Source organism: Crinia signifera, chromosome 7, assembly GCF_055691185.1.
Source record: "Crinia signifera chromosome 7, ASM5569118v1, whole genome shotgun sequence".
Lineage (NCBI taxonomy): Eukaryota > Metazoa > Chordata > Amphibia > Anura > Myobatrachidae > Crinia > Crinia signifera.
In genome coordinates, this window is record NC_139223.1 from 14,149,055 (window position 1) to 14,174,883 (window position 25,829).

General features: G+C 45.9%; 1 protein-coding gene across 2 annotated transcripts in view; it reads left to right on the forward strand.

The window, feature by feature from the left end:
* HSD3B7 (hydroxy-delta-5-steroid dehydrogenase, 3 beta- and steroid delta-isomerase 7) overlaps positions 1-13,393 on the forward strand; it is a 46,490-nt gene extending 33,097 nt beyond the window's left edge. For both annotated transcript variants that reach the window (XM_083152362.1, XM_083152361.1), the window contains exons 3-7: positions 5,350-5,505; positions 8,575-8,683; positions 8,778-8,877; positions 9,466-9,628; positions 10,882-13,393. In XM_083152362.1, coding sequence (XP_083008488.1) covers positions 5,350-5,505; positions 8,575-8,683; positions 8,778-8,877; positions 9,466-9,628; positions 10,882-11,303 — 950 coding nt within the window. In that variant the 3' untranslated portion in view covers positions 11,304-13,393. The remainder of the gene's footprint in view (positions 1-5,349; positions 5,506-8,574; positions 8,684-8,777; positions 8,878-9,465; positions 9,629-10,881) is intronic.
* Positions 13,394-25,829: the final 12,436 nt, after the last annotated feature.

Genomic DNA, 25,829 nt, shown 5'->3' on the forward strand with positions numbered 1-25,829 from the left:
CCGTTACAGCGTCTTATATAGCGCAGCAGATTCCGTGACAGCGTCTTATATAGAGCAGCAGATTCTGTTAGTGTCTTATATAGCGCAGCAGATTCCGTTACAGTGTCTTATATAGTGCAGCAGATTCCGTGACAGCGTCTTATATAGCGCAGCAGATTCCGTTACAGTGTCTTATATAGCGCAGCAGATTCCGTTACAGTGTCTTATATAGTGCAGCAGATTCCGTGACAGCGTCTTATATAGCGCAGCAGATTCCGTTACCGTGTCTTATATAGCGCAGCAGATTCCGTTACAGTGTCTTATATAGTGCAGCAGATTCCGTTACGGCGTCTTATATAGCGCAGCAGATTCCGTTACAGTGTCTTATATAGCGCAGCAGATTCCGTTACAGCGTCTTATATAGTGCAGCAGATTCCGTTACGGCGTCTTATATAGCGCAGCAGATTCCGTTACCGTGTCTTATATAGCGCAGCAGATTCCGTTACAGCGTCTTATATAGCGCAGCAGATTCCGTTACAGCGTCTTATATAGCGCAGCAGATTCCGTTACAGCGTCTTATATAGCGCAGCAGATTCCGTTACAGTGTCTTATATAGCGCAGCAGATTCCGTTACAGTGTCTTATATAGCGCAGCAGATTCCGTTACAGCTTCTTATATAGCGCAGCAGATTCCGTTACAGCGTCTTATATAGCGCAGCAGATTCCGTTAGTTTCTTATATAGCGCAGCAGATTCCGTTAGTTTCTTATATAGCGCAGCAGATTCCGTTACAGCGTCTTATATAGCGCAGCAGATTCCGTTACAGCGTCTTATATAGCGCAGCAGATTCCGTCACAGCGTCTTATATAGCGCAGCAGATTCCGTCACAGCGTCTTATATAGCGCAGCAGATTCCGTCACAGCGTCTTATATAGCGCAGCAGATTCCGTCACAGCGTCTTATATAGCGCAGCAGATTCCGTCACAGCGTCTTATATAGCGCAGCAGATTCCGTTACAGCGTCTTATATAGAGCAGCAGATTCCGTTACAGTGTCTTATATAGCGCAGCAGATTCCGTTACAGTGTCTTATATAGAGCAGCAGATTCCGTTACAGCGTCTTATATAGCGCAGCAGTTTCCGTTACAGTGTCTTATATAGCGCAGCAGATTCCGTTACAGCGTCTTATATAGCACAGCAGATTCCGTTGCGCTTTACAATAGTAGACAGTGATAAGACAAACTGGGTAACAACAGACAGACTTGGAGGTAGGAGGGCCCTGCTGCAAGCTTACAATCTATCTTCTAGAAGGAGCGAGTGCTGGGATAACGGGAGTCGGGTAACAATATTATGGGACTGTAAATCGTTGTGACTGCTCGCAGTGCTCATACTCCACAATGCCATGTCGGAAGGAAGGTGGTGCAGCATCCAGTACAGAGCCGCACTCTGGAGAGAATCCAGGCCGCACTTTCCCCCAGGCAAATCGGCATATTGTTCTCATCTATATCATGTAACATAACTGCAGACACCTAACCCGTACACATGTATTTCACATCTCTGCTCTATTCTCTCTATCAGATTGCCGTATAAGGAGCGACCGGTGGGTCCGCATGCTGGTGCCTTTATGGGGTAATAGTAAGATGTTACCCCACATGCTGGTACCTGGGCCTTTATGGGGTAACAGTAAGATGTTACCCCACATGCTGGTACCTGGGCCTTTATGGGGTAACGGTAAGATGTTACCCCACATGCTGGTACCTGGGCCTTTATGGGGTAACAGTAAGATATTACCCCACATGCTGGTACCTGGGCCTTTATGGGGTAACAGTAAGATGTTACCCCACATGCTGGTGCCTGGGCCTTTATGGGGTAACAGTAAGATGTTACCCCACATGCTGGTACCTGGGCCTTTATGGGGTAACAGTAAGATGTTACCCCACATGCTGGTACCTGGGCCTTTATGGGGTAACAGTAAGATGTTACCCCACATGCTGGTACCTGGGCCTTTATGGGGTAACAGTAAGATATTACCCCACATGCTGGTACCTGGGCCTTTATGGGGTAACAGTAAGATATTACCCCACATGCTGGTACCTGGGCCTTTATGGGGTAACAGTAAGATGTTACCCCACATGCTGGTACCTGGGCCTTTATGGGGTAACAGTAAGATATTACCCCACATGCTGGTACCTGGGCCTTTATGGGGTAACAGTAAGATATTACCCCACATGCTGGTACCTGGGCCTTTATGGGGTAACAGTAAGATGTTACCCCACATGCTGGTACCTGGGCCTTTATGGGGTAACAGTAAGATGTTACCCCACATGCTGGTACCTGGGCCTTTATGGGGTAACAGTAAGATATTACCCCACATGCTGGTACCTGGGCCTTTATGGGGTAACAGTAAGATATTACCCCACATGCTGGTACCTGGGCCTTTATGGGGTAACAGTAAGATGTTACCCCACATGCTGGTACCTGGGCCTCTATGGGGTAACAGTAAGATATTACCCCACATGCTGGTACCTGGGCCTTTATGGGGTAACAGTAAGATGTTACCCCACATGCTGGTGCCTGGGCCTTTATGGGGTAACAGTAAGATATTACCCCACATGCTGGTACCTTGGCCTTTATGGGGTAACAGTAAGATATTACCCCACATGCTGGTACCTGGGCCTTTATGGGGTAACAGTAAGATATTACCCCACATGCTGGTACCTGGGCCTTTATGGGGTAACAGTAAGATATTACCCCACATGCTGGTACCTGGGCCTTTATGGGGTAACAGTAAGATATTACCCCACATGCTGGTACCTGGGCCTTTATGGGGTAACAGTAAGATGTTACCCCACATGCTGGTACCTGGGCCTCTATGGGGTAACAGTAAGATGTTACCCCACATGCTGGTTCCTGGGCCTCTATGGGGTAACAGTAAGATGTTACCCCACATGCTGGTGCCTGGGCCTTTATGGGGTAACAGTAAGATATTACCCCACATGCTGGTACCTGGGCCTTTATGGGGTAACGGTAAGATATTACCCCACATGCTGGTACCTGGGCCTTTATGGGGTAACGGTAAGATGTTACCCCACATGCTGGTACCTGGGCCTTTATGGGGTAACGGTAAGATGTTACCCCACATGCTGGTACCTGGGCCTTTATGGGGTAACGGTAAGATGTTACCCCACATGCTGGTACCTGGGCCTTTATGGGGTAACGGTAAGATGTTACCCCACATGCTGGTACCTGGGCCTTTATGGGGTAACGGTAAGATGTTACCCCACATGCTGGTACCTGGGCCTTTATGGGGTAACGGTAAGATGTTACCCCACATGCTGGTACCTGGGCCTTTATGGGGTAACGGTAAGATGTTACCCCACATGCTGGTACCTGGGCCTTTATGGGGTAACGGTAAGATATTACCCCACATGCTGGTACCTGGGCCTTTATGGGGTAACGGTAAGATATTACCCCACATGCTGGTACCTGGGCCTTTATGGGGTAACGGTAAGATATTACCCCACATGCTGGTGCCTGGGCCTTTATGGGGTAACGGTAAGATATTACCCCACATGCTGGTACCTGGGCCTTTATGGGGTAACAGTAAGATGTTACCCCACATGCTGGTGCCTGGGCCTTTATGGGGTAACAGTAAGATATTACCCCACATGCTGGTACCTGGGCCTTTATGGGGTAACAGTAAGATATTACCCCACATGCTGGTACCTGGGCCTTTATGGGGTAACAGTAAGATATTACCCCACATGCTGGTACCTGGGCCTTTATGGGGGTAATAGTAAGATATTACCCCACATGCTGGTACCTGGGCCTTTATGGGGTAACGGTAAGATATTACCCCACATGCTGGTACCTGGGCCTTTATGGGGTAACGGTAAGATATTACCCAACATGCTGGTACCTGGGCCTTTATGGGGTAACAGTAAGATATTACCCCACATGCTGGTACCTGGGCCTTTATGGGGTAACAGTAAGATATTACCCCACATGCTGGTACCTGCATGTTAGCCTAGCGAACAGGTAAACACTCCTCGCATGTGGTCGCCTGGATGAAAAATCATTACAATACAGTCATTTTTGACGGTTTATATTTTTATATTTACTTTCTTTTTTTGGTATTGCAAACTGTTACTTCCTTTGTTCTAATCTTTCTATCCTTTTCCTCAGCACTTTGATTTTCATATCTAAAATAATCCCTACTTATTTATCAGAGCTGTTAATTACAAAAAATATATTTAGGGGCGGTAAAAGCAATTCTTTATCCTTTTCTACATTAGATCATCACTGAGGAAGGGGATGTTTAGTACCCAAAAAGACAGATGCTAGAGGTCCCCTGCACCTCTAGCGTTTGTCATGGGCAATGAACATGTAATCCCCCTGACAACAAACGTGTAACTTCCTCTTCTGCCAACGAGCATATAACCCCATTGACAATGAGCATGTAACCCGCCCTGGGCAACAAGCATGTAATTCCCCCCCCCCCCCCGGACAATGAGCATGTAACTCCCCCCCGGGCAACGGGATGCAGCTAAGATCCCGGCGGTCGGGATCCCGACGCCGGAATCCCGACCGCCGAAATGCCGACACTTTCTCCCTCCTGGGGTGTCCACGACACCCCTGGAGGGAGAATAAATTAGTGTACCGAGCGTAGCGAGGCACCGGGCCCGCTGCGTGGCGAGCGCAGCGAGCCCGCAAGGGGGGCGATCCACGTCCCCCCCTTGTCGGCATTTCGGCTGTCGGGATTCCGGCGTCGGGATTCTGAACGCCGGGATCCCGACCGCCGGGATTCAATACTGAATCCCGGGCAACTACTGTAGCATGTAATCCCACATGGCAACGAGCATGTAAACCACCATGGCAATGAGCATGTAATCCTGGTAACAAGCATATAACGAGCATGTCGGTAAGCGGAACTTATGTGGTATAATATTTAATAACTGTGTTTGGTATAATATGTAAAAGGGAGTATTGTGTGTGGTATAATATGTAATAAGCATTACGATGTGCAGCATAATGTGCAATTGATATTACGTTGTGGAGCCTAATGTGTAATGGCATTACGGTGTGTGGCATAATGTGTAATGGGCATTACAGTGTAGCATAATGTGTAACAGGTAATACGATTTGTGGCATAATGTGTAATGGGCATTAAGATGTACATTTTTGCTGCGTGCCGGTGCCCACTGCGTGCACCTCATTTTAGTGTGCATTTTTTCTGCATGCGCCTTTGTCTCTTTGTAAATTATGGGAGGGAGCTAATTTATAGTTTGCAGGAGGGCGCCAAACTCCCTAGCACCGGCCCTGGTTAACAGTAAGATGTTACCCCCATTCACTGACCTGTTCTGCTCCATTCTCAGACAGAGTGAATGTCAGACTGATTGCCGGAGATATCTCCCTGCTGGATGACGTCCGGACAGCCCTACGTGGGAGCCACCTTGTCATACACACCGCCAGTCTGGTGGATGTCTGGGGCAAAGTACCAGCTTCCAAAGTCACTGAGGTCAACGTGACAGGTAGGAAACAATGCAGAGAATAAATATACTGTGAGAAGAACGAAAAAAGAATCCGCAATACAATATCTAAGACCAAACACAATGCAAATGATCCTTTTTTTACACAATAAATGAAGGTAGGGGCCTCTCTCTGCCTTATTTCAGGGCTCCTGTCTCACGTCCATTGTATTAGCGAAAATAGAAACTAATTATTGGTTAATCATTTGTAGAGCTATATATAGATCCAGTCACAGGCTGCCCTCTAGTGGCAACTACTGACACTACCACCAAGAATAATGCTCTTTGTGACTCGGCCTACTGCTGTGTGAATGAAAGTTCCTCTTACTATAGGCTCTAATTCCTTTTATGCTTGTCCATGCTCGTGGACTTAATGCATGAAACCTGTAAGGCTAAAACCAATGTATATACCATTCCTGGTCTTCAGCGGAACCAAGCCTGGTTCAGCCATTAGCATCACTTGACCTTCGCTGGAGGTCAGCCAGTTCCCATCACCTCAGAGCTTCCTTTAGCCTTCACCTGAGGAGCAGTTATCGTGTAAGCGCTTTTGCAGTGGCAACTGATGCCTCAGGACTTCCGGTACCTTCCCTGACCATTAATAAACTATGTGACATACTTGCCTACCCTCCTGCATTCTGCAGGAGACTCCCTGAAATAGCAGCAATCTCCCTCATTAGTCTAGCAATCTCCCTCATGCCACCTAGCCCACATTACACTGTTACATCATAGTTCCCTCCCCTCCTGCATTCTGCAGGAGACTCCCTGACATAGCAGCAATCTCCCTCTCTCCCTCATTAGTCTAGCAATCTCCCTCATATCACCTAGCCCACATTACACTGATACATCATAGTTACCTCCCCTCCTGTATTCTGCAGGAGACTCCCTGACATAGCAGCAATCTCCCTCTTTCCCTCATTAGTCTAGCAATCTCCCTCATTTCACCTAGCCCACATTACACTGTTACATCATAGTTACCTCCCCTCCTGCATTCTGCAGGAGACTCCCTGACATAGCAGCAATCTCCCTCTTTCCCTCATTAGTCTAGCAATATCCCTCATTTCACCTAGCACACATTATACTGTTACATCATAGTTACCTCCCCTCCTGCATTCTGCAGGAGACTCCCTGACATAGCAGCAATCTCCCTCTCTCCCTCATTAGTCTAGCAATCTCCCTCATGTCACCTAGCCCACATTACACTGTTACATCATAGTTACCTCCACTCCTGCATTCTGCAGGAGACTCCCTGACATAGCAGCAATCTCCCTCTCTCCCTCATTAGTCTAGCAATCTCCCTCATGTCACCTAGCCCACATTACACTCTTACTTTTTTTATGGTAAAAAAGGAATTAGAGACAGATATTTACATTCAATCATCAGCGCCATTTCCCAGTAGCTCTTACTATCTGCTTTGGGGCTCACTTACATTTGGATATAAGTAATTTTAAAAGATTCCTCTCAGATGTAGCAGTACACACCCACGCTTCTAGGTGCCACATTCACAATCTCTTTTCGCAATCTCTCCTTATATGGAACTAGACACGCCCTTTGGGTGGAGCCTGACATGCCCCCTCAATGGGGCGCTGTGCAAAATTCTCCTGCCAACTATAATCTCCCTGAAATTCATTTTCAAAAGTAGGCAAGTATGCTATGTGATGGATGACCATCGATAGTTCTACCTATCGATGGTCATCCATTTTCTTTTACTGACTGGCGGGGCCTTATGTGTGACGGGGGCAGAGGTATGCTCAGTGTCCTGGCACTTTGAAGAAAAGAAAAACTAAAGCAAAACTTTGGATTTGCTATGCCATCGATGGAGGAAGACCATCTGGTTCTCCCCCATCGATGGCAAAAGTATTCAACAACGGCCATAAACCATCAATGGTTTTAAATCGATGGCCATCCCTAGTCACGCCCCAGATCCTCCAGGAATATGTACACACAGGGGAAGATGGAGGGTGTAGGCAAACAGCGAGCTTGAATCGGGGCAGGATAAGCAGAAACATGACCGTGGCTTACAGGATATCCAAACACACAGGGCCGGCTTCAGCTGTGCGACTGTCCAAATAAGAGCAGCTGCGTCTCTGGTAAAACATTCAAAGAAGAACAGAAACAGATCTTTGGCACTGAGCGCAAGGGCTGCTGACTGATATTACTCAGAGGTCCAGTCTCCTCGGAGGGACTACTTTTCTGTTTTTTTTCCTGGCGATTGTACTTGGACGTTTCCGTAGCAACTCCTGGCTTAGTGACAGGGATTTCCATAACAGAGGACATATGCGTAACAGATTTCATTAGCCTGCTTTGATGATCCCTGTATTCCTTGACAGCAGTCAAAACAGAAATCTGCGAAAAACCATAGAAACCTTCTCATAGGGCACAGAGGCCGAGTAACAGCACCTAATGCAGGGCCTGGTTCTACAACGACAATTGCTGGCCAGCACACAGAAGGGTGGCTCCGCATGCTAGGCCCCGCCTCCTGCTGCAGGTGTGAAATATTGCAATTGCAGCACTGTCATGCGAGCGCTCCGTTATGTTTCGAAGCACTCGCATAATACCGATAGTTCCCTGGGTGCGTAACCTAGCTGCGAAGCCAGTAGCAGGGCCACCATCTTTTGTGTCACAATGCCTGGATTAATTTGGGGTGGTTCTCTCATGTTCAGGAATGTATCCATATACCTGCGATACACCGATGTATCAACCGTTCCGTGTGCTCCCCCTTCCTCCGCTATGGCTGCAGGCCAGAATCACTAAGGAAAGCCTCAAGTGCCAGAGTTGTTCTTTAAGTACACTAACACTGTCATTGCTGCTTTTATGGACCACTCGTATCATTCCTTTCTTATACGTGTTCTTCATTATATCTAAATATCAGTGTGTTCCATGTCAAATTCTCCCTTTTCTCATATTTGGGCCTGATTCATAGTTTGGGATGCGGACATCAGTTCATAATAATTCCTACCTTGACCTCATCCCTCATTTATGGCTGAATGGGCTTCACATACCCCTGAGTTTATAAGACAGCGCTGATCTGAAATGTAACTAGCTTGGTAACCTGCATTCTCCCTGTGTCTGCAGGGACGGAGAACGTGCTGAGAGTATGCGAGGAGGAAGGAATTCAGTATCTGGTTTACACCAGCAGTATGGAAGTTATAGGACCAAATATACACGGAGACCCGTTCTACAGGTAACGTGTAAGAGAGCGCTTGTAAGTGCAGCGCGGTGTCCATCTTGGTAAAGCTCCTCCATCATTGTCTATACTCTCTCTCTACATATTCCAGGGGTAATGAAGACACAGCATACCCTGTATATCACAATCAGGCGTATCCACTCAGCAAATCCAAAGCGGAGAAGATTGTGCTGGAAGCCAATGGCAGAAAGGTAAGGTGCTGAGAGACCCATTGGTGTTAGTGGGTCATCGCATACCATGTACCATACCATCGCATACCATGTAGGAGATCACATTGGGCCTGGTTGAGAACTGATAGTAGGAATAATTTGTTCTCAAACCGGGCAAAACCATGTGCACTGCAGGTTGGGTGAATGTAACAGGTGCAGGGAGAGTTAGATTTGGGGGAATTATTTTGTTTCTGTGCAGAGTAAATACTGGCTGCTTTATTTTAACATGCAATTTAGATTTCAGTTTGAACACACCCCACCCAAATCTAACTCTCTCTCTGCACATGTTACAGTGCAGCATTTTTTTACCCATTTTAAGAACAAATTTGATCTGGTCTGAATTAATCCCACTATGTAAGAGAACACTCAGGGACGGATTCAGAGGTGGATTGTCTAACTCTGAAATTGGCCACAACCTCACCCCTGCCTGTCTCTATTTTTATGGTTTGATGTGGACTAACCGGCGGTGATTTGGGCAGATCGGGTGATAGATCGGATTGCTGTTATAAGCACTGGTGTCATTATTACAGTACTGGTACACTATAGTAACTGGTTTATTTCTGTGCTCAGATTAAGGACGGGAAGACCCTTTATACCTGTGCCTTGCGACCCACGGGGATATACGGCGAGGGGCACCAGCTCATGAGGATGTTCTATAACCAGGGGCTCCGGACAGGAGGCCGGGTATTCAGAGCGATCAATCCATCGACAGAACATGGGAGAGTGTATGTTGGTAAGGAAGCCATAATGTCCTCATAAGTATGGAAGTTAGAAGATAATAATGACAGTAAACCAGTGACTTTGTCTAGAACAAAAAGAGGGAATTATCTAGAACCAGAGCTGGGATTCAGGACCAGAGTGGGGGATCTTCTAGAGGTAGAGCCAGGATGAAGCTCGTACCAGCCTGTAACTCCGCTATATCCAGAGGGGGAGATTGATAGATCTAGAGCAGAGATTAGGCTATAACCAGAGCAGGGACTCATCTAGTTCCAGAGATGGCATTTTGATAGAGTGGAGCTTCATCTGGAACCAGAGTACCAGATGGAATGGGATCATTCGTCAGACTGCATTTAGGTCTACAGTCATTAGGTCGACCCCACTAGGTCGACTGGCAGGAAGGTCGACCTGAGTTAAGGTCGACATGGGCCAAGGTCGACATGACTTAAGGTCGAATTTGCATAAAGGTCGGCATGAGGAAGGTCGACTGGTCATAAGGTCGACATGGGTTTTTCACTGTTTTTTGATCCGAATGTCGACACAGTCGACATGGACACAGTTGGCAATGAGAATCGGACCCTCGCAACGCTCGCTTCAGCTAGATCTTGTGCCGAGATTCAGCTAGATCTTGTGCCGGGGTTCAGCTAGATCTTGTCCCGGGACTCAGCTAGTTCTTGTGCCAGGATTCAGCTAGATCTTGTGCCAGGATTCAGCTAGTTCTTGTGCCGGAATTCAGCTAGATCTTGTGTCGGGATTCAGCTAGTTCTTGTGCCGGCATTCAGCTAGATCTTGTGCCAGGATTCAGCTATTTCTTGTGCGGAGATTCAGCTAGATCTTGTGCCGGAATTCAGCTAGATCTTGTGTCGGGATTCAGCTAGTTCTTGTGCCAGGATTCAGCTAGATCTTGTGCCGGGTTTCAGCTAGCTCCAGTACTAGATCTCTGTTATATTAGTTCAGCTAGGGTAAGTGCAGGGCGGAGCAGGAATTGATATGAACCAGGACTTTGCAATGACACATACAGTGGCACAATTTCAAAGCACACAAAGTGGAAAGTATCTCAAATGATGTATGTTTAGGATTCTTCAAATAGCTGGCTCTGGTAAGCTAGATAGTGAACATGGGAGGAGATCTATAAAGCCACAACATTTTCCCTGAGCAGCGTAAAACAAGCTCAGGACCCACCCTGCCCTTTTGCTTGCTCCAGCGTTACTTATTGTCACCCATTGCAATTTGTGCATAGTCCCTGACCCTGTTTATACTTCCCTACAGGTAATGTAGCCTGGATGCATCTCCTTGCTGCCAGACATTTGCAGGACAGTCCATCCAAGCTGGGCGGCCAGGTGTACTTCTGCTATGACCACTCACCCTATAAGAGCTACGAGGACTTCAATATGGAATTCCTGTCGGCCTGTGGCTTTCGGATGATAGGCTCCCGTCCTCTGGTGCCTTATTTCCTGCTTTACCTGCTGGCTCTGTTTAATGTACTGCTGCAATGGCTTCTGCACCCTTTCTGCACCTACGCCCCTATACTCAACCCATATACCCTGGCTGTGGCCAGCACTACATTCACAGTGAAGACGGACAAGGCTGAAAAGCACTTTGGCTACAAGCCATTGTTCAGCTGGGAGGAGAGCAAGCTTCGCACGGCTGCCTGGGTAAAGAGCTTTGAAGTGATGAGAAAGGACCAATGAGGACATTGGCAAAAAAAGATACACAGGATATCTTAAAGGGGAGGCACCAATAGAGGACCTGAAGAGCAAGGATCTAGACCAGACTAAAGTGGGCAGTAATCTTTTTTTTGTGGACTATGGAAATCACAAAGACAAAAACCTGAGATCCTCTATTACCAGGGGACTAACACACCTGCAGTGCTCAATCACGCCAGCTACACGGAACTTCCAGGACTGTCTGTAGATGCCCCTGAGGCCACAATCCATCTCACATAGGGGGAAATGTTCTAAGCCCTGGAGAGTGATAAAGTGGAGAGATTAAGTAGGAACCAATCAGATCCTAACATCCAGGACAGTAGCTGATTGGTTGGCTCTTAATCTTTCTCCACGCACTATCCAAGCCTTAGTACATCTGCCCCATACACATGATCTACTATTATTATTTTTTAGAGCACCATGAAAATGGTATCAAAGATCTATGAGTAACAACCTCAACATGAAGGTAGATGTGCTGGGAGAAAGATAAGCTGGGTAATGCTATGACCAGAATGTCTCTAATCACAAAGTCATTGACCACCACTGGTATGTAGTACCATCGGTGGTACTCGAAGGTCCCTGATCTGTAGTACCCTAGGTGGTACTCAAATGTCCATGCTTACTTTTCCCCTAAACAGTGCAGTGTATTAGAGGATAATACATATCACACCCAGTTTTATTCTAATAATACACACAGTTCAATGATATTTACATTTTAAATTAATAAAAAAAATACATTGAACTTTGCAGTAAGACACAGATCTCTAGGGGTTTGAAACTGAATACGCTGCTTATATATAACTATATATGAAAAGGTTTACATTTATATTTATAGTCAAATTATAGATATTATTTGAATATAATTATTTTTATAATATGCACAATGCACCCTCTAAAATTTCACTTCATACTAGTGTGGGGCATGTAGGCACAAGCATGATGATTATAATGGCGCAAGCATGGGGAGCATGTAGGCACAAACATGGGGGACATGACGGCATAAGCATGGGGGAACATGGAGGCCCATACATGGGGGACATGTAGGCACAAGCATGGATAATTTAACGGCACAGTAATGGGGAACATGACAGCACAAGCACGGGCAATATGTTGGCACAGTAATGGGTAACATGATGGCACAAACATGGGCAATATCTAGGCACAATAATGTGGAACATGTAGTAACAAGCATGGAGAACATGTAGGCTCAATCATTGGGAAAATGTTGGCACAAACATGGGGAAAATGTAGGCTCAATCATTTTGATCATGGCGGCACAAACATGGGCAATGTGTAGGCACAATAATGGGGAACATGTAAGAACATGCATGGAGAAAATATTGGTACCAGCATGGGGAACATGTAGGCTCAATCATGGTGATCATGTAGAAAGAAGCATATGGACCATGACAACTCTATCAGAGAACATGTTGGTACAAGCATAGGGACACTTTCTGCAGAAGGCCTGAGGGTCCATAATAACCAACCTCCCAGCTAGCAGATGCTTAGGGAACACTGTCATAGTCTTAACACCTTTGAAAACTTTTAGGGCAGCAATGTCTGGAGAACACATTATGGAACATGTTTTGTTTCCCCTTGAATGGAAGGCTGGAATAGCAAATCCCTCACAGAGGGAAATCTGTATTAAAAATAATTCCAAAAATAGTGTTGCTGGAAATTTCCCCCACAGATCAGTCAGATCTATGTGCCTCCACCCATCATCGTTATCAGCATGGATATGAACCCATCTACATGACCACAGCAAACCTCAGGAGTATGGACAGGTGCATCCGCTTTGTGTGGTTGTCCTGAATCAGTCCTAAGGTGGCAGCTAACAGCACTTGTACATTCCATGCCGAGGAACCTTCAGCATTCTGAGAAGTCCGAGTTTGCTTTGCACAACCAATTTAAAGCTTTATCTATGCAGGAACTAAAATGTTTTTATTTTTGCACAAGAAAAAAAAACCTCATAACTGTAACTTCCAATACAGCAAGTTATCCGCAGCGCAATGATTTGTATTCATTTATTTTCAATGATAAAGATGATTATATTTTATTAAATATTACAACAAATACTGATGTGTTGTGTTTGTAAGTGGAGAGAACAAGGGGCGCTTGTAGCGGAGGAAATGGAATTCATTGCCACAGTCGACAGCTTCCCCTTCTGCAGGTAAGGTACTTACCTAGAAATGTTGACACATACTGATGTTATGGGCGTGATTCCAAAGATGTGTTTGACGGACCCGTCTTAAGGTCATGTATATTTGAAATTAGATAAAAGGGTGCCATCTAGTGGTCTAGAGGTGAATTACTATTTAGGTAACAATCTCAGGAACTTTCCTTTACCATACAAAACACAATACGACATGCTCTATTGTGTCTCTGATGAGCACAACACTGTGCAGGACACCCTGGCAGGACACCCCCGAAAATGTCAATATATTATTATTCTGAGACCCTATGTGTCGTCAGTGTTCTGTGACCCCATGTGTCAGTGTGGCATTGTTCTGGGACTGTAAGCATCATTGGGACATTGTTCTAAGACCCCAGGTGTCTAATTGTTCTGGGACCCCAGACAATATGCCCCTTTCAGACCGCACTTTTTACCCGTTATTTTACAGTTTTAAAACGGTAATTTGTGAAAGGTGCAGAGTGAATTTACCGGTTCTATTGAACTGGTATTTCTAAACGGTAATAAAGCAGGGTCCTACCCATTTCCACTGTTGTCTATGGGTTAAAACTTGTTCAGTGTTGTGAAGGAACAAAAACTGCATTGAAATACCAGGTACTTGTGTAATATCTGGGCGCCCGATTTTTTCATCGGGTCGGAAAAATCGGGTCAATCGCATCGCATGCGATGCGATCGACCCAATTTTTACATTGGATCCAATGTTAAATGGTCCCTGATACCCAATTTTACATTGGGTCCAATGTTAAATGCCCCCCAGGCAGTGGCGTAACTAGGCCTCCGCAGCCCCCGCCATGGCGGGGAGGCGCAGAGTAACTATTGGCGCCAGGGGGGCTGCGGTGCTATAGTTACCGGCTGCGCTGCTGCCCGGCCGCATCTTCGGTCACTGTCCCGTCACTCGCTCCCGGCGCCGGCTCCTGCTGATAATGAAAAGTGACACTTAGAAAATGGCTGCCCCCGTATTGCAGACAGTTTTGGCAGCCATTTTCTAAGAGTCACTTTTCATTATCAGCAGGAGCCGGCGCCGGGAGCGAGTGACGGGACAGTGACCACAGATGCGGCCGGGCAGCAGCGCAGCGGAGACTGGAGCAGCGCAGCGGAGCTGAGGGAGACTGGATGCGGCTCTGTCAGGTATGGGTATGGGGAGGGGGGGGGGGGGCGCCGAAAAAGTTTGGCGGGGGGGCGCAATTTATATAGTTACGCCACTGCCCCCAGACCCCATTTTTCATTGTATAAGCACCCTGATTGTTAATTATGTGAAATGCCCCAACATTGTTAACGCCACACCGTGATCAACGCCAACCCGAAGCGTGGCGAGCGCAGTGAGCCCGCGAGGGGCAACGGTACGAGTCCTCCGACCTTTTCATACCCTCACTATCCACGTTCGCATGGAGTTGATTTCATATAGTGTGGCGAGCGCAGCGAGCCCCGAGAGGGGACGCGGAATACGAGCCCGCTTCGGGCTTGTTGCGCTCGCCATGCTTCGGGCTCGCTGCGCTCGCCACGCTTCGGTGGCTCGCCACACTATATAAAATCAACTCCATGCGAACGTGGATAGTGGGGGTATGAAAAGGTCGGAGGACGCGGGCTCGCCACGATTGGCGTTGATCGCGGCGTGGCGTTAACAATGGGGTGGCATTTCACATAATTAACCATCAGGGTGCTTATACAATTAAAAATAGGGTCTGGGGGGAATTTAACATTGGATCCAATGTAAAAATCGGGTCAATCGCATCGTATGCGATTTGGTCGCATACGATGCGATCGACCGGATTTTTCTGAAAAAAAAAAATCGGGTCCATCGCATCTGATTGTATGTACGCCCAGATATTACACAAGTACCTAATACCATTTAAGGTCAAAAACTGCACTGAAATACCGTTTAAAGACATGCGGTGTGAAAGGAGTTTTAGCTGGCAGACCCGTTTTTAGAAACGTTTTAAAATACTTGGTCAAAGCCAGTTTTGCGGTCTGAAAGCAGAATTAGTGTTCTTTGACCCTGGGTGTCAGTGTGTCATTGTTCTGAGACCCCATGTGTCAGTGTGTTATTGTTCTGTGACCCCATGTGGAGTGTTAGTGTGTTATTGTTGTGACCCCATGTGTCAGTGTTATTATTCTGTGACCCCATGGGTGACATTCTATGCTATGCGCTAAATGCGCATGTTTAATTCGCACACCATATCGCCGCAAATCGCCTATTTTCAAATCGCATTTTTCAGCCTAAATGCGCATATTTAATGTGATGCGCATTGGAGGCTGAAAAGTGCGAATAGGGGCGATTTGCGGCGATGTGGTGCGCTGTTTTTAGTCCTGAAAATGTGCGATTTTCATGTGTGAAAATCGCACATTTGCAGGACAGCGCAAGGTGTAAAAAAAAGAACCGAGCGCGGGGTCCCCCACCCGAGTGTAACCAGCCCCGGGCTCACTGAGCCGGTGCTGGTGACATAAAATCAGGGTCCCCGACAAATAGGGGTCCCCTTGATTTTATGAAACCAGCACCAGACTCAAGGTCCGGCGCTGGTTCCCAAAATACGGGGGACAAAGTGACTAGGGGTCCCCCGTATTTTAAGAACCAGCACCGGACACAACCAGCCAGCAGGGTAATGCCACAGCCGGGGGGAGACTTTTTATACAAGTCCCCCCGGCCAAAGCATTAACCCCCTGGCTGGTCAGCATGGGCAGGGGTCCTGGGGAAGTGGGGACCCCCCCAATGAAGGGGTCCCCCCCCTCCAGGACTTACCAGCCCATGCTGATAGTCCGGGGCTGTCCTCCATGCCCCTGGGCTGTGGGCATGGAGCTGATGCTTTGTGTAAAAAAAAGAATGTAAACTATTGTTTTACACTGGCGAACTATCAGTCCCAGCAAGCCTACCCCGCATGCTGGGACTTGGGGAACCACAAGTCCCAGCATGCGGGGCATTAAAGTGCCCTGGCACTTGTAGTTCTGCAGTGTAAAAAATAGTGCACAAAATCACACTGACACCCTGTGAAATAAAACTTTAATACACACAAAACACACTGATACTTACCTACCTTGAGCCCGTAGGTCGGTCCCTGGATTCGTCCTCCGGGGCTCCAGGGCAGAAGAGTCCGGTTCCGGGGCCTTGGTCCTGGTTCCTGGGCTGGTCCTGGGGTTCCGGGGCTCCTGGCGTGAAGAATCCGGGGTCCGGGATAGTCCAGAGGGGTACCTAAGGAGGAAAATCCTACTCACCTGCTCCCCGGCGGCGACCTCCGGAGACAGCGCTGCTCCCGAATGGTACCCGGCTTCAAGGAGTTGGTCCGGCGCTGAGATGTTGCCTCCTCGACGTCTGTGAACAGAATGATTTCTCGGCCAATCAGGAGCCGAGAAAGTCGGCTCCTGATTGGCCAGAAATCATTCTGAATATAGACGCCGACGGAGTAACATCTCTGCTCTGGATGCGCTGAGATGTTACTCCGTCGGCGTCTATATTCAGAATTTCTGGCCAATCAGGAGCCGACTTTCTCGGCTCCTGATTGGCCGAGAAATCATTCTGTTTACAGACGTCGAGGAGGCAACATCTCAGCGCCGGACCAACTCCTTGAAGCCGGGTACCATTCGGGAGCAGCGCTGTCACCGGAGGTCACCGCCGGGGAGCAGGTGAGTAGGATTTTCCTCCTTAGGTACCCCTCTGGACTACCACGGATCCCGGACCCCGGATTCTTTACGCCAGGAGCCCCGGAACCCCAGGACCAGCCCCGGAACCAGGACCAAGGCCCCGGAACCGGACTCTTCTGCCCTGGAGCCCCGGAGGACGAATCCAGGGACCGACCTACGGGCTCAAGGTAGGTAAGTATCAGTGTGTTTTGTGTGTATTAAAGTTTTATTTCACAGGGTGTCAGTGTGATTTTGTGCACTATTTTTTACACTGCAGAACTACAAGTGCCAGCGGGCACTTTAATGCCCCGCATGCTGGGACTTGTGGTTCCCCAAGTCCCAGCATGTGGGGTAGGCTTGCTGGGACTGATAGTTCGCCAGTGTAAAACAATAGTTTACATTCTTTTTTTTACACAAAGCATCAGCTCCATGCCCACAGCCCAGGGGCATGGAGGACAGCCCCGGACTATCAGCATGGGCTGGTAAGTCCTGGAGGGGGGGGGACCCCTTCATTGGGGGGGTCCCCACTTCCCCAGGACCCCTGCTGACCAGCCAGGGGGTTAATGCTTTGGCCGGGGGGACTTGTATAAAAAGTCTCCCCCCGTCTGTGGCATTACCCTGCTGGCTGGTTGTGTCCGGTGCTGGTTCTTAAAATACGGGGGACCCCTAGTCACTTTGTCCCCCGTATTTTGGGAACCAGCGCCGGACCTTGAGTCTGGTGCTGGTTTCATAAAATCAAGGGGACCCCTATTTGTCGGGGACCCTGATTTTATGTCACCAGCACCGGCTCAGTGAGCCCGGGGCTGGTTACACTCGGGCGGGGACCCCGCGCTCGGTTCTTTTTTTTATTTAACCATTTATTTTATTTTTTACAGCAGAACCCTGCACGGAACATTGCGATCTGTGCAGGGTTCTGGCTAATTCGCCTAACAGACCCAGGTCTGAAATTAGTGCGAAAATTAGTCACTTAAATAATGCGATGTGCAAATGCGCATAGCATTAAATAAGCGACTTGTATACTTTTCTGTGCGCAAACATCTGGATGCGATAAAAATGCGAATTAATCTCGCATTTTTATTCACCAGACCTTTACGCAAAAAATATGCGATTTCAGCCCCTGTGCGCATCCCATTAAATCGGCGATTTAATGGGAAAATGCGATAGCGCCATTTTGTGGTCTAATTACCGCAAAATCGCGCTAATCGCAGAGCATAGAATGTCACCCCATGTGTCAGTTTGTTATTGTTTTGTGACTACAAGTGTCAGTGTGTTATTGTTCTGGGACTGTAAGCATCATTGGGACATTGTTCTAAGACCCCAGGTGTCTAATTGTGCTGGGACCCCAGACATTAGTGTTCTTGGACCCTGGGTGTCAGTGTGTCATTGTTCTGTGACCCCAAGTGTCAGTGTTATTGTTCTGTGACCCCATGTGTCAGTTTGTTTTTATTCTGTGACCCCTTGTGTCAGTGTGTTATTGTTCTGTGACCCCATGTGTCAGTTTGTTATTATTCTGTGACCCCTTGTGTCAGTGTGTTATTGTTCTGTGACCCCATGTGTCAGTGTGTTATTATTCTGAGACCCCATGTGTCAGTGTGTTATTGTTCTATGACCGCATGTGTCGGTGTTATTGTTGTGACCCCATGTGTCAGTGTTATTGTTGTGACCCCATGTGTCAGTGTGTTATTATTCTGTGACCCCATGTGTCAGTGTGTTATTATTTTGTGACCCCATGTGTCAGTGTGTTATTATTCTGTGACCCCATGTGTCAGTGTGTTATTATTCTGTGACCCCATGTGTCAGTGTGTTATTATTTTGTGACCCCATGTGTCAGTGTTCTGGGACCGTAATTGTTCTAAGACCCCAGGTGTCTAATTGTGCCGGGACCCCAGACATTAGTGTTCTTGGACCCTGGGTGTCAGTGTTTCATTGTTCTGAGACCCCATGTGTCAGTGTGTTATTGTTCTGTGATCCCATGTGTAAGTTATTGTTCTGTGACTCCATGTGTCAGTGTGTTATTATTCTGTGACCCCTTGTGTCAGTGTGTTATTGTTCTGTGACCCCATGTGGCAGTGTGTTATTATTCTGAGACCCCATGTGTCAGTGTGTTATTGTTCTATGGCCGCATGTGTCAGTGTGTTATTGTTCTGTGACCGCATGTGTCGGTGTGTTATTATTCTGTGACCCCATGTGTCAGTGTGTTATTATTCTGTGACCCCATGTGTCAGTGTGTTATTATTTTGTGACCCCATGTGTCAGTGTGTCATTGTTCTGGGACCGTAATCATCATTGGGACATTGTTCTAAGGCCCCAGGTGTCTAATTGTACTGGGACCCCAGACATTAGTGTTCTTGGACCCTGGGTGTCAGTGTTTCATTGTTCTGAGACCCCATGTGTCAGTGTTTCATTGTTCTGTGACCCCATGTGTCAGTGTGTTATTGTTCTGTGACCCCATGTGTAAGTGTTATTGTTCTGTGACCCCATGTGTCAGTGTGTTATTGTTCTGTGACCCCCCCAAGTGTCAGTGTGTTATTGTTCTAGCCTGGGGTGGTTATGGTAAGGCTGTGAGGAATCGGGGTCAGCCTAATCCCAACTGTCCTCTCGTGTACCTTAACCACCCCTGCAGCCTAACTGTCCCCTCTTGTACCTTAACCCCCATTCCATACAGCTTAAATGTCCTCTCTTTAAGTCAAACCCCAACCAAACCCCCCCCCCCCCCAAAGCCTAATTCTAGCTGTCCCCTAACTACCCCTGAAGCCTGACTCCCTCTAGTGCTTAACCAATCTCCTCTGCACCCTAGCTGTCCTCTCTTGTAGCCAAAGACTCCCCCTAGTGCCTAGCCACTTCCCTTGCAGCCTAAACCTAACTGTCCCCTCTTGTATCCAAACCGCTAACTGTCCTCTCTTCTAGCGTAACCAATCCTGCAGTATAAACCTAACCAACCCACAGCCTGTCCCCTCATGTATCCTAATCTCTACCTCCAGGGGGCTCCAGTAGATATCAGAGATCTCTGCTGCAGCCCACTGGTTTTTGTCCCCAAAAAGCCGCCACCATAGGAACTTATGTGTCTGCTTTGTTTCGATGCTTTGGCATGTGAAGCATCCCAGAGCTTCACCCCAGTAGCTATCGCCATCTGAAGATGGCGATAGCTACTGGGGTGAAAACCCCAAAAGGTCTACATGGAAAAAGGTTGACATGTGAATCGGTCGGCATGAGTTTTTATGTTTTAATGGTGTCAATTTTTATCTTGTAGAACATGGACTCGCAAATAGTATATCACGTCCTCAACCATGGCTCACCATGCTTGTGGCCAGGTGCCCCGATAGCACTGTGCTCGTCTCACTATCATTACCAATCATCGTCCTCCTGGATGGTAAAGTTAAAAATTATTGTAAAAACCAAAGTTGACCTAATGCATGTAAACCAAAAGTCCGGTTAGCACTACTCCTGTCCTTCACGTGACCGTTCATCCACTTTGGACGTTCCCCTGCAGGCTGCAAATGGATCATTTATGTAAAACATCCATTAGCATGCCATGTGAATGTATGCACCTTGCAAATTTGCATCCAAGCGAATTAACCAGAATAACCCCCTTTGAGTCCTCTCCACATAGTGGCTACAAAACAGTTATTCTACACTCTGCTTCCTCCCGAGCTGGTCAGTTTTCTGCCCTGTATTATCCAATGATACGTCCTTCTACATTTACTGTACCATCGGTCTGTCATGTGACTGTCACTGTGCATTAACCCTTACAGTGTGGCAGAAACTATGCGGCACCAAAAAAAATCAGAAGATAATAAAATGCTCTTTCCACGAAGACAGTGATCCATATCGAGAGACAGCCAGCAATAGGAGCAACTGTAGTGCTGCTGGAATACAATGGGGTTACCCATTCATCACTGTCACAACACAAGTGTTCTGAGGAGATAAATCTGCCTTTATTTTGTAGAATGGGGATTAAACCCAGACTTGGAGCCTTCACCGGTTTATGTGATCACAACAAACAAAAGGACATTCTCTATAAAAATCGGTGCAACGTCTGTATTGTTGGTTTCTCTTTAACAATCAGTGCAACGTCTGTCTGGCTTAGACAAATACAGTATATGGCAGTGGCACAGAGTGGGTACTGTTTTAGGGTGCAGTGTAGAGAGCTCCAGTACTAGAGAAGCCTTGATGATGTCCTGGAGGCTTACCATATCTTTACAAATATAGGTAACTAAGATCTCTGAATTACCTACCGTGTGCTAATTCCAAGTCATATTGCTAATTCCCCTCTGTGTTTTGTGTCTTCTAGTCTAGAACAACCCCCTGCCGTTCTGCACCTGAGAGGCATTACTAATTTGATTGAGCAGCTTTCAGTTTGCTTTTATGTCAGATGAGTGATGTGTCAGTGAGGACAGGGCTGCATATAATGAGCACCGATCTCCTCGGGCAGTTGTGGCTCCCATCTGCTGGCCCGTCTAGCCCCCTGGGATTCATCATGTAGTCTTCAGGGCTAGAGGTGCCTAGCACCCAGATTGTGAGGCTTTCATTTATGGCTACACTCGGTCTTGCTGACCATTGCAACCAAAGACAGCTACAGAGACCTCATAAGTCCACTGCTGCCTTCAAATGAGAGCATCCAGGACAGGGACTACACCAGCTTCAGGACAACCAGTCCAGATGAGAACCCTGGGATGGCCTGTGGGCCTTCACAGCCACTGCCTCCTCCTTGCACCCACAGGGGCCTCAGCCAGCTCCTATCATCCAACGGTTTCTCCAAGGTATGACCACAAGAGCTTCATGATTTACCTTCACAGGCGAGCCAAAAAGGGGCGAGCACCGGGAGCAGATTGTGGTGCCATCTTACTGCCTGCAGTCCCCTCACCACCATCACTGCCTCAGCCACCGGAACTGCACTGGAGAGGTCCGGTCTGTTTATCACTTACTGTATTGTTTGCAGACAATTGTGTTTTACCATGTTCTTTTTTTTTAACCATTTACTTTCACTCCAACATACTTCTATGCCTGTGTATGCGTTCTTCATATGAATGCACAAGTGACAGTTCTCCCATCTGTGCCTGGGTTCTTCTATGGCTCATCTTCCACAGTGTAGCCTTCATAATGCACCCAACATGGCTGCAACACCTGGTATACTCATGGATTGGAAAATACTTGGCACTCCAAGGTTATGCTGGGACGCTACTCCTAGTGTTATGATGCTGTGACCACAGATGTGTGTCCTCTCTTCTAGGTGTTACATATTCCACCCAGGCTTATGGTATCTAGATTGCCCAAGATGGCTGTCTCTTATGGTGTGGGGGATGACCACAAGTCTACCTATTGCAAACTTGTGTTTAATGCAGGTGTTGGCTATGGAACTTCTATGAACTTAGGGCCTGATTCAGGGGGCGGCGTGCGCGAGGGGGGGGGGGGGGTTCCGCTGGGGGCCCAGGCTGAAGGTCAGTCCCGGGCCCCAACATTACTAGTGGCGGCCCTGGTGCCAGTGATTTTATGTATTTAGTTACAGCCACTTAAGCTGCTATGATGTCACTTGCCAAACCTTGGGCGTGCATTATCCAGGCCATAGTAAGCATTATTTGAAGAGCAAAAGCTGTCGGTGCATGTTCTAGTGCTTATATAGCAGTCTGCTGTGGAAGTTGTACAGACCATATTACATATAGGCACAGCGGCTATTGCTTTTATTTTGCAGCTCAGTTATTAATAAGGTATTTGTGCCTGTTCTGAGACTTTCTATAAAAATATAGAAATGATCTCTCCATGGTGAATTAAATTCTGCTTTTGTCAATTTTCAGTCTACAGTATGCACTCTGGTACTCTGTAACATTACTACACCTAGACATAATAATGGACACAAATGCACATGGCTATAGTCATCAGGTAACATATATATATATATATAGACTCCTCTAGAAGTATCTCTTGGACCTTCTGATATTGGTAACGGAATGGGGCTCAGGGGGAGACACCCCATTCACTCTATGTGGGGGCAAAGTTTATTAAGCAGATGTAGTCCAAAAGTAGATAAGGAATTATCATGTTCCGGAACAATCACTGATTTGTTTTATATATTATTTTAAAAAAATACTTAATGAGCATTGGCAAATGGCTTTCCCTTTAAAAGACAGGACATAACCATAAAAAAGGAAATTTCCCTGCAGTTTTTTATAATAGTTTTTCTGTATCAAATTCTTATTGAATGTGTTGAGTCTACAAACTGTGTGATTTCTATAGTAAATAAAATTATGAAAATTACATCAGCAGATAAAAGTTAACTGATCATTGAAAAAAAAAAAAAAATTAAATAAACTACCGGACAATTTGCAAAGGAACTTGACTTACCACAATATTTTGGATACAAAACTAATTGGAAATTTAAAAAAAACTAAAAAAAACTTTTTTTTCAAGATTTTAGAATTCTTTTTGGGTTCTCTTTTTTTTATTATTTATTTGAAATGATTTATTATTATTTTTTGGGTACTGGTTTCCTAGCACGGCGCCCACGATATTCAGTCGCATGGCATTTTTTTTATTGCATCGCATGCCATATGCCCGTATGCAAGGCGATTTTAAATTGTATAAGCCCCCTAATGGGTTTATTCAATGTTAAATGTTCCACAAATACGATTTGAAATTGTATAAGCACCCTAACGGGTGCTTACAATGTTAAATGCACCCGCACGCCAACCCCACTATGAACGTCAACCCGAAGCGTAGCGAGCCCACGAGGGGCGGCGGTACGCGTCTTCTGACCTTCTCATACCCCCACTATCCACATCGGCGTGGAGTTGACTCTATATAGTGTGGCGAGCGCAGCGAGCCACTGAGCCCGAAGCGTGGCGAGCGCACGCGTATTACTTTACATGTATTCCGCGTCCCCTCGCGGGGCTCGGTGGCTCGCGGCGCTCTCCACGCTATCTAAAATCAACTCCACGCCGACGTGGATGGTGGGGGTATGAAAAGGTCGGAGGACACGTACCGCCGCCCCGCGTGGGCCCGCCATGCTTCGGGTTGGCGTTCATAGTGGAGGTGTCGCGGGGGTGCTTTGTAAGCACCCATTAGGGTTCTTATACAATTTAAAATCGCATCGCATTGTATGGCATTGTATGCCATATACAATGGTATACAATTTTAAATTGTATACCATCAGGTGCCCATGGGCGCTGTGCTAGGAAACAAGTACCATTTTTTGTTAGACAAATTAAACTAAAAGGCATCTATCTTGGAAGCAGTAAGTAAACTGCGATTGCACCAGGTAAGTATTGCCAGGTTAAAGGCCCAATATTTTCTTAAATTGGTAATTAGGTTTCTATTAGTGCCTGAAAAGATTTTTTCCAAATTCTAAAAATTTTTTTTTTTTTTAAGTTAATTATTAAACTTTTTTAGGTCTAAAACCTGTCCTGGACGTCAAACATCCTTAAAAAAGTTAACATATAGAAAACAGTAATTTAATAAAATTATATAATAACTTTAAAATTATTTACATTATTAAATATGTTTAAATGTTTCTTTATCTATATTTAAAAAAAATAGATTATTTTTCCTCAAATGTATTTCTATGGATATTTTTTTTTCTTTTTTTGTTTCTACTGCAAAATATATTTTATATTAAGTTATTAATGCAGAGTTTGTATATTCCACCTGTGGATAGGTAGGTTTACTCCAGGTACTCCGGTTTCCTCCCAAAATCCAAGATTAATTGTTCTTAACAAAATTAACTCTAGAATAAATGTATGTGTGTACATTTGGTAGGGAATATAGAGTGTAAGCTCCAGTGAGGTAGGGACTGATGTGAATGTTCAAATATTCTCTGAAAAGAGCTGCGGAATATGTGTGCGCTATATAAATAACTGGTAATAAATAAATATTAGTAGTAAGGTGATTTAAAAAAAGATTTTTAATTTCCATGCATTTTCTCTTAGAGCACCTTAAAGCCTTATTTTTGTTTAACAGTCTATATAACATACTTAGACATTGCTTACGATGTTAACTGCATATTAAAATAATAACCCCAATTGCGTCAGACAGCTGTTTGCAGCTCACAAAGCCATTTTATGTACTGAACCAAAATTAAGCAGCAGTTTATACAAAAGTGGTTCAGCTATCCGCCAAAATAGGCTCCTGACTGGGGTCCAGTAGGATTTAATGAGGAAAAAAGGGTCCCAAGCCAGTATATAGATCTCTATCAGGTTGTAAGAAAAATACACATTTGTGTTTCTTTTTGTAGTGTAGTCTTGCATAAAGTTAGACATAGAGGAAAGTTTTACCACAAATTAATATTCAATTTCAACTGAATTTCATCTTTCACTGGATTTTAAATTAAACACTTATTTCAGCTAAATGCCATGTTGCAAAAATGAGAATTACCACAATTCTTACAATAGTAATCAGATCAGATGACTCTTGTGCAAGTTGTAATAAATAGTTGTCTGTGCTAATTATACTGAAGCAGGATCCCTGTTTGCACAAACAAATGTAACCAATAAATGAATTAATAATACTGTAAATCTATTATACACATATATCATTTTCAACCAATAATCCAATAAAACATTTACCAATGCAATTACAAAGCAATAAATAAAAACTAAGAGGTGGATCGAAATTTAAATATAGAAAATATAAAATAGGAAATTCAAATGTTGATGCATCGAACCACAATTTTTGTTTCAAAAATACAGGTAAAAATATACAACACAAAGTCCCCTTGG